The sequence below is a fragment of the Urtica dioica genome, chromosome 6 (genome assembly GCF_054948205.1).
Source record: "Urtica dioica subsp. dioica isolate 48M chromosome 6, U.dioica_male_clone48M_v1_H2, whole genome shotgun sequence".
Classification (NCBI taxonomy): Eukaryota; Viridiplantae; Streptophyta; class Magnoliopsida; order Rosales; family Urticaceae; genus Urtica; species Urtica dioica.
In genome coordinates, this window is record NC_142761.1 from 39,514,217 (window position 1) to 39,523,784 (window position 9,568).

The window sequence follows — 9,568 nt, forward strand, 5'->3', positions numbered from 1 at the left end:
CAAAAACTGAATCTAAAAGCATTTTTTTAAACAAAGCTATGCCAAACGATGCCAATATTAATTAGATTTGTTCCCTGATTAAAGCAATAAAGGTAAAAGCTTTTTAAAAATTAGATATTTATGAAAAGTTTGAAAATGTTAGATAGTTAAGGAATTAAATTTAGAAATATTTATAAAATTTGAGTTAGACCGCCCAATAACTTTTTTGGCCCAATTGGACATGGGTTGGTTCATGAATCCAACATATAATGAATGGGACCATAATGAATCTAGGGACTAACTTACGTGTGATTCGAAAGCCCAAAATTTCAGTTTATAACCTAATTTGTTTTTCGTATATACTTATTCTATCTTCTTGATCGTCATCTCATACACTCAGTTTGGCTGCATAGAGTGAGTGAGACACAGGTATTATTTTGCCCCGATTGCTCATTTTTGTTCATGAACTTAAGCTTTCATTCATTCCATGCATAGTTGTCATTTTTTGTTCTTTGTGCGTGGCTGTGGTGATGAGATCTGAGAGTTCTCTCAGATGTGAACTTCTGTTCACTCTTAGATTGACATAGATTTGCATGTTATTTCTTAGCAGTTTTGCAAGTAGTATTTAGCGTAACGAAGCAATAATAATATATAAAGAATGCTGTTAATATTTTAAATTACAGGTTTATGATGGTTATGGTATATATATTTTTTATTCTGGTATTTGACATTTACCTTGTTATGGAATTGTATTTAATTATTTTAGGTTGGGTTTGTTGGTTGAGTTTTGTAGTATGATAGAAAGAAATTGTTTATATATACTTAAATGATGTGTTTAATAATCTATCTCACTCTTTTTAGTATTAATTACTAAAGGTATCATGGAACTTGACACGGTGGAGGAAGATGAAGAAGACGAAGATGAGCACACATTAATGAGTCAAATCGTACTCAAGTAAATCTACAAATAAACGGTAATTTTTCAATTCATATATTTTTTTAAACATGCTTAGTTTTATATCAAAATGATTCATGTAATTTTTCAATTCATATATGGTAATTATCCAATTCATATACTTAGTTTAATATCACAAAAATCATCTCGGAAAAAAAGATTCATGATTTTCAAAATGTTTTGAACGAGTTACAAATTAGATTTGTAAGATCATCACTGAATACTACAAATAAACTTATCCCATAAAAAAATTCGTATAGAAATATTATCTACTATTAATCCATGAAGAGGGAAATTGACGTTAATAATGTCAAATGATTGTCACTTATCAAATATCACAAAAACATCAAATTTGACACAACTAATACTTAGTCTAGTGAGCAAAAACAAATATACTCCTCAAGTTTAATTATTAAAAAAAAATAAAAAATAAACACTAACTATCTCTCTTCCTCATTCTTTTTCAAAAACTTCCCACCACGCACGATTAGGATTATGACTCTTCACTTCTGTCATTCCTTTCATTTTCGAAAAAAAAACTTATCTCAATGGCGTTTCGCCTCTTTATTCGCGATTCCGACTCTCAAGGTTCACGATTCCGATTGTGTTCTCTATCACCCATCAAGAAAACACTTTTCATTTCACTCTCTTCTCAACTTCGCGATTCTCTCATCTATTCTCCATAACCATCAACAAAATCAGAGAAACCATAAAAAAAAAACCGTCATCAACAAAATCAGAGAAACCATAAAAAAAAAAAAAAACCATTACTATGACGGGGTTGTCAAAATTTGAAACTTATACACCAAAGAAAGTTCGACAAAGCCCTAGACCGGCTTTGAAAATTAACCCAAAAGCCCAGTCATCTCTTAAGACGAAGGAACCACAGCGGAGACAAAAAAAAAGAAGCCTGATACTCCAATGGCGAACTCGGATGATGATGCGTTCATGGTCGCGCCCAATTTGGAAAACAAAGACAAAATGAAAGAGAAATTTCATTTTCTAGACCCAAAATTTATGGAAATATCTCAATTAGACCTCCTACTTAAAAAATATTCAAAATTGAACTTCTGTATCAATTTTGGACAAAAATACTCTCAATTCAAAATAAACTCTCTCCTTCTCTTTCCATCTCTTTCATTCTCACTCTCTCACTTGCTCTCCACACTAACGAACACTAAATCCGACGTGAACCCCCATTCCGACGCCCAACCACACCAAATCCAACGAGTTTCGACCGAAACCACCCTAAATCCGACCTCCACCAAGGTTTCAAGCTATCAAACTTCCATTCCTCAAAATGACAAAATGTTAGTTTTTTCATGGTTTTGATTATAGGATTGATAGGATACAAGATTTGAGTGTTTATTAGTTATTTTAGGTTGATTTGAATGAGATTTGGAGGTGAATTTTTTTTTTTTTAGGAAATGTCGGCATAAATACCCAATGTTTTCGAAAACATACACTTAAATACTTATTCTTTATTTTTTCGCGGCAAAAATACCTAATGTTAGGTTTCAATTCTACAGTTAAATAAATCTGTCTAACGAAAAATTCACATGAAAACTTCAAATTAAACATGTTCTAATCTTTTTTTATACAAATAATTTAAAATTAATAATATCATTTTTAATAATAATTTTTTAATTATCAACAAATTTTATGTTATAATTAGACACTAATAGTATTATTAAAACGATTTCATATTCATTTATTTATATTAATCATATTTCAAAATATTTTTTTATTAAAATTTTACAACAACACAAATAACTATTTGTAATAAATCAAATTTTTTAAATAAATGGTATTAACCATTCAAAAATTTGAATTAATGTGTATTATACAGAATGTAGAATAATTTTTTTTATCTTTTTTATCAAAAAATTTATAAAAAAATAATTGACTAAAAATAACTTTGATATTATAATCAAGCAATAAATAATATTACGAAAACCGTTTTTTATAATAAAAAAATCAACTAAAAATTTTTCAATGAAAAGAATATTTTCATACTTGATTAGTATAAATAAATAAATATAAAATCGTTTTCATAATACTATCAATGTCTAATTATAATATAGAAGGTGTTTATAATTAAACAAAATTATTATTAAAATGATGTATTAATTTTTAGTTATTTTTATGAAAAAAAACACTAACCCATGTTTAATTTGAGGCTTTCATGTGGATTTCCGTTAGATTTAACGGATTTATTTAACGGTGGAACTGAAACCTAACATTAGGTATTTTTGGCGCGAAAAAAAAGAATAGGTATTTAAATGTACATTTCCGAAAATATTGAGTATTTATGTCGACGTTTCCTCTTTTTTATTAAAAAAACCTCTGGAAATTCCGATGGTCTTCATTGGAAATTTCCGACATGTTCCGATGGGATCCGATGGATTCCGACACGTTCCGACGAGTTCCGATGGTTTGAGAATCTGACGAGTTCCAACGTGATTGAATTATTATTTTTTTTTAAATATTTTAAGATAAATAAAGAGTTTTTAATTTTTTATTTATAAACAAAATATACTAATAATTAGTTGTTTTTTCTAATTAATAATTACTTGTTTTTTTTTTTAATTATGAACAACATAATTAGTTGTTTTTTCTAATGAATGATTTGTTGTTTTTTTTAAATTATAAACAACATAATTAGTTGTTTTTTCTAGGGATTATTCCTCTTCTATGACTACTACAATTGTTTAGGACCAAAATCAAATAAGTCAAATTTAATCCTAAAATATGACTACATAAATTGTGCTATTACATTTATATCCTTTCAATTTTGTTTAACCTTTTTCTTTTAATTTTATTACCTATGTCAATTTGGAATTAAAATTTGAAACCGTCCAAAATTCCTCTTTTCTTCTTCTGCGTTTCTTTTCTTCTTCTTCTTCTTCCTCCAAACTCTCTATCTCTCTCGCGTCCAAAGTCTCTCTCTCTCTCTCCATATCGCTCACCATCTCTCTCCATTTCGCTCTCTCTCACCGAAACCTTAAACAAACCCACCGCGCCTCTCTCCCACTCCAGTTCATCTTCTACGTTTCTTCGGTCGAAACCCACCACGCCTCTCACCCAGACCTCACCGACACCACCGCGCCTCTCTCGCTCTCTCTTTCTCTCTTCAGTTCTTCTCCATTTCTTCGGCAAAAACCACCCAAAATGACGAATACCCAGACCCCTAACGACGAACACCCAGACCAAAACCCTAAAACCACACCCATTTTTGCCGAAACTCAAACCCAAATACTAGACCCAAACTCAAACCCGAAGAAGAAATCCCCTGCGAAGAAACCCAAACCCTCGCCTCAGAAATCTCCCCCGGTGGTGCGTAGAAGTCCTCGCGTTTCCCATCCCTTGCTTGAGAAATCTCCTCCGAGCGTGGCGAAGAAGAATCCGAGCGCTGCGAAGAAGAAGCCGAGTGTTGCAAAGAAGAAGAGGAAGACGACCGTCTCAAAGTCGCCGAAGTCTCCGGCCAAGCGACCAAAAATAGATACCAATGTGGTATCCGAAGATGATTCATTTGACGATTTCGTCATAAAAAAACCATCCTCTAAGCCCAGAATCACAAAGTCATCCAATAAAAATCAAAAGGTTAGTGATTATTTTTTATGTTGATTATAGTGTTGATGTTGATTATAGTTGTATGTTGTTGAAGAAAGATCATTGGCGCCCAAATGTGAGATGTTAATTATAGTTTTAATCTGTTGACGTTGATGTTAGTTTCTCATGTGTTTGGTGTTGCCGGGGTCGTTGACAGTAGCTGTTTTATTGATGTCAATAAACTGTCTGGTTTATTGACATTGATGTCAATAAACCGTTTGTTTTATTTACATTGCTGTCAATAAACCGGCAGGTTTGACAATGGTACTTCAACGATATCATGTTCTAAGTAATGTTTTTTTCATTTAGGGATGGAGCAGAGTCTTGGACGATGACCAAATTGCCGAGGTTACGTTCAACTTTTTGGGCGGTATTCAAAAGTTCAATGAGGTCACGAAGAAATCAATGTCCGAGGAAGAGACCAATATATTCAGGTAGTCTTGTTTTGGGCATTTCCTTGACGTCCCCGAGATAGCCAATTCTTCGGCGATGTTCAACCATATTATCTCGCGGGCTAGACAATACAAGGGCTCATCTTCTGATGCTTTGTTTTTTGAAATTGGCGGTGAACCTCGGTCATTCAGTAAGGAGAATTTTGCGGAGATCACCGGCTTACGGTTTGTTGACGACTACACTAAATATTCTTATTCGGAAGTTGTTAAGGATGGTCTATACAAAACTTTCTTCCATAAGGTAGCCTTAAATAAGAGGGACATCGTGCAGTCCTTGGTCTCTGAGAGCGAAGAATGACAGACTGAGAAGAAGGCGAAGTTTAAAATACTATATTTTTTCCTGAACGTGCTCATCCCCGACAACTGGAATTGTTTGGTAATCATAGTAATTATGAGTATTGCATTTTGATAAACCTTTTTGTATGTCTAACATGATAGTGTTTTGTTTAGGTACCGAACATGAACTATGTCAAGTTGGTGGATAACTTGGACGAGTTCAACCGATATCCGTGGGGAAATGTGGCTTGGAATTTCCTCCATGAAAAGATTACAACCTTCATTGAGAAATCAAGGTCGAGGGACACATGTAAAGTGAGACTGCCGGGTTTCTTTTTACCTCTTCAAATTTGGACATTCGAGTCTTTTCCCATCCTCTCAGAGCAAAAAATTTGCCACAAAGTCTCCGACACGGTCATTCCTCTCATGCTCCGATGGAAATCTACATTTAAGGTTTCTGCGCTAAAGATGCAAGAAATCGATTTCTCAAGCTCGCAGGTAAATCTAGTAACATGTCCTTTGATTAATGTATCACCATTGTTTACTCATCATGTTCTTGGATAAATGTACCAGATTGTTTACACTCCAATTCGCTCATCCACTGTGACGGCGAGAGCAAGAGTTGTCGAAAGTCGTGAAAAAAGTCAATGAAATCCACTGTGGCAGCGAAAGAAGCCTCGAAGGTGTCACCGACGAGTAATGACAAGCATTCTCAGGTAAATACACACGTTCCTATTGACATGAGTGTCAATAATTACAGGTGTTTATTGACATGTATGTCAATAATTACAGGTTTCTATTGACATTCATGTCAATAAACATAAGTGTTTATTGACATTCATGTGAATAAACAGAAGTGTTTATTGACATGAATGTCAATAAAAACTTGTGTTTATTGACATGAATGTCAATAAACACAAGTTTTTATTGACATAATTGACATTAATATTGAAATTCATGTCAGTATGTCAATAAACACATGTTTTTACTGACATGAATTTCAATAAAAACATGTCTTTATTGACATTAATATTGATAACTGATGTATATTGAAATGTTTTTTCATTCTATTAGGAGGAGCGGTTGCAAGCTTTGGAGAATCAAATGGCTACTGTAAAGTCTGATCTCAAGGACATATATGGAAAAATTGACGAGTTAAGCCAACATGTCAAGGGCCTTGACGAGAAGATCCAATTGATCTTTCCGAAGAATAAAGACCCACGAGATTATGACGAGAGAGAAGGGACACGTGAAGAAGAAAAAGAAAGAGAGCAAGAAGATGATGACACTCAAGCCGGTGAGGGAGACAGGGAGAACACAGAGAAGCGGGTATACGGAGAGAACGATATTTTCACTCAATCTCAGGTAGTCATTTTTACTCAAACATTCCAAATTTATTTATTTATTAATTTATTTATATTTGTTTATTCAATTCCAGGTAGTTGTTTATGGAGAATGGGGTTTTTTAAACCATACTTCACAAGAACTTAGAGATATTGAAGTGGAAGAAGAGGCCGGCATGTACGATGACGCTGTAGTTGTTACCCAGGATATTGTAGACCGGGTCAAAGAGCAAGCTATCATCATTTCCGATTCGTCGGAAAAACAGCGGACCCGGAGGCCCCCGGCAACATACACTCCTACACCGAAGTCGCGACCATATGTTCTTTTCACCACCGGCCCGAAGAAAATGCCCTCTCCTTATCCACTCTCGGATCCAACGGCACCGCCTTCTGATGATGATGTTGATGTGATGAAAAAGTGGTTGGAAGTTGGTCTAAAACCCGGATACAAGAAGACAAATGTCAAGATTAAATACAATGACTTTGAAGAGTCGTTGTCTCCATCTTGGGACTTCCGGGACGTATGCATTAGCTCGAAGACATGGTTTTACACCTTGTGGACGGCAGAGGAATGGCTAACCGATGAGGTATCATTTTTTGACATTCATGTCAATAAACAGAAGTGTTTATTGACATTAATGTCAATAAATAATCTGATTTATATCTATTCATTTCAAGAACTCATCTGATTTATATCTATTCATTTCAAGAAATCATATGAATTCTATTTGTTTGCAGCACATGAGTGTACTATTCTACTACCTTAGGAAGAAGAGGAAGTACACGGAAGTCAGCCATGCATACACGACCACCAACACGCATTTCACGAAATATGTGGAAGAACTATACAACGAATGGAAATCTTGTGAGAATCCCGACAAGTTTGACTGGTCCAAGCAACCAACTGCGCAGAAGATCGTTTTAGGGATGAAATCGGCAGGGAATTGCGTCTGTCCATGGGTAGACGTGGGTATTATTTACATCCCGTTTCACTCAAAGGATCATTGGATCCTTTTGGTTATCTCCCTCCCCGCCAAGTCAATCACTGTTTATGACTCGTTGAGCTATCGAAAGGGAACTAGAGACAGTATAGCCGGTTTGGCTGAATTCCTTCCCATCTTGCTAGGCTCAATTGGTGCATTTGGAAGCTTGAACAAGGTATGTAGATTAATAGTTAATCAAATTTACCTCTAAGAAATATGTAGTGAGTTAATCATATTTAGATGATCATGTTATTTTTTAAATCGTTGAACAAGGTTGCAAAATTGGAAAAAGGGTCAATCAAAGTTGAAGAGACAGCTCAAGAAATGCCAAAAGCAATTTGAGGTTCAAGTTGCTCAAATAAAAAAACAACTTGATGAAATTCTAAAAGTTGTGTCGTCAAACAATAGCAAGGATGCAAGCGACCAATCTTTGGGAGACCTCAACGCGGATCATGTGTTCTTAGCTCATGTCGAAAATGAGCATACCGAAAACATAACGGTTCTCATAAATGTTTATAGTATATAATAAAAATTGTGAAGGTTAGTCTGATTTACTGAAAATGTTTGTTCAATTTACACAGGAAAACGTGGTCGATGGCAACACATGGACATTTCAAGAACCCATTCCAGAATTTGTGGAGAAAGAGAGCACGTTTGGGGAAGCAACAACCAACTTGCCTTCGAACATTGTCGAGATCACCGTTGCTAAAGTCACATAGACCCAAAATGAAAAGGTGAATTGGCAATAATCTAATTTACTGTTCAAGTTAATATGATTAACTGTTGGAATTTTTTGTTTAATTTATACAGGAAAATGAGGACGAAAGCAACGAAGGGACGATTTCCATTCCAATTGTGGTGGCTGTTGAAAATGAGAGCACACGTGGGTCTCCATCGATCAATTGTGATAAAAACGTGGCAGGGATCATTATTGACGAAGTGGCAGTGATCAAGACCGTAGAGGTAACCATCTTTTTTCAGTTAATCAGCACTCTAAAGGTTAATATTATTTACTATGTCATATTTGTTGAATTAACTTTGAGTGATAACTTTATGACTGTGGCAACGACATACTAAACAGGAAATCGATGGCGATACCAACAAAGGGACATGTGTGAATGCAATAGCGGAGGTTGAGAAAAAAAGCACCAATACTATGGAGATTGGATCGAAGAGGAAGAATGATGATGAACAAGTAAATAACAAATTAAGATCAAATTTGCAAACCTAGACATATTTATGCAAACAATTTGTTTTTACAGCAAGAAAATGCAATGGAACCCGAGGACAAACAGGAGCAGCCAAGAAGAGCAAGTAAACGAACTAAAGGGAAAGCAATAGCTACAAACTGTGAGCAACAAGAAAAGAATGCTGCAGGAATACTGGAGAAGAAGAGGGAGCGTAAACCAAGTAGGAAAACTACAACGCCGTATACAACAGCTTTCGGATCCGCGACAGAGAAACCGAAGAAAAAAAAAGATAAGCATATAGTGGATGATGATACAGATTATCCGTCGTTTAACCTCCATTTGTCCCAAGTATTTCAGGAAGTTGGAAAATGATCGAGTATAGCGAACATTATACAAAACATCAAAAAGTCTTTACTTGTGTTTGCTTATCAAGATATCAAATCACTTGGACACTTAATCCTATTAGCCATTGATCTCATTTGTTAAAAAAACATTGTACATGGTTAATTGTACCAAGTTTCTTGTAAGTAAATCATATTAACCCTGATTGTTAATTGTATTAACCATTTCCAAAAATTAACAAACCATTGTACAACTGAATGAATCCATAAAGCTCTACAAGATAATATGGAGAATATCAAATGATTAAGAAATCCCATATCAACAAGTTCAAAAATCAAACTTAATTGGACATCAATGTAGAAAATTTGTGTGCTAAAATCTAGTCCATTAGACACATTCGCTTGTTGTGGCCATTTCGGCCGCAATTTCCGAAGTG

At 34.7% G+C, this 9,568-nt stretch overlaps 1 protein-coding gene across 2 annotated transcripts; it reads left to right on the forward strand.

Annotated features, from left to right (window-relative positions):
- Positions 1-366: 366 nt before the first annotated feature.
- Positions 367-9,365, forward strand: LOC149394056 (uncharacterized). 2 transcript variants are annotated; one of them, XM_089616670.1, is made up of 14 exons: positions 367-408; positions 841-953; positions 4,856-4,980; positions 5,131-5,374; positions 5,449-5,772; positions 5,848-5,990; positions 6,349-6,639; positions 6,713-7,204; positions 7,356-7,775; positions 7,874-8,099; positions 8,182-8,334; positions 8,411-8,563; positions 8,682-8,795; positions 8,863-9,365. In XM_089616670.1, exons 6-10 carry the CDS (start codon positions 5,922-5,924, stop codon positions 7,940-7,942), a joined length of 1,341 nt encoding a protein of 446 aa, XP_089472796.1. In that variant the 5' UTR covers positions 367-408; positions 841-953; positions 4,856-4,980; positions 5,131-5,374; positions 5,449-5,772; positions 5,848-5,921; the 3' UTR covers positions 7,943-8,099; positions 8,182-8,334; positions 8,411-8,563; positions 8,682-8,795; positions 8,863-9,365. The 2 variants fall into 2 exon arrangements, with proteins under 2 accessions (XP_089472796.1, XP_089472797.1); XM_089616671.1 differs by lacking the exons at positions 367-408; positions 841-953 and adding an exon at positions 3,381-4,537.
- Positions 9,366-9,568: the final 203 nt, after the last annotated feature.

Excerpts from the sequence above, each read along its gene's own strand:
- LOC149394056 (XM_089616670.1), top strand. The coding sequence starts at position 5,922 with ATGAAATCCACTGTGGCAGCGAAAGAAGCCTCGAAGGTGTCACCGACG. Across the intron at positions 5,991-6,348 it reads GTAATGACAAGCATTCTCAG|GAGGAGCGGTTGCAAGCTTT; the intron begins GTAAATACACAC and ends TCATTCTATTAG. Across the intron at positions 7,205-7,355 it reads AGGAATGGCTAACCGATGAG|CACATGAGTGTACTATTCTA; the intron begins GTATCATTTTTT and ends ATTTGTTTGCAG.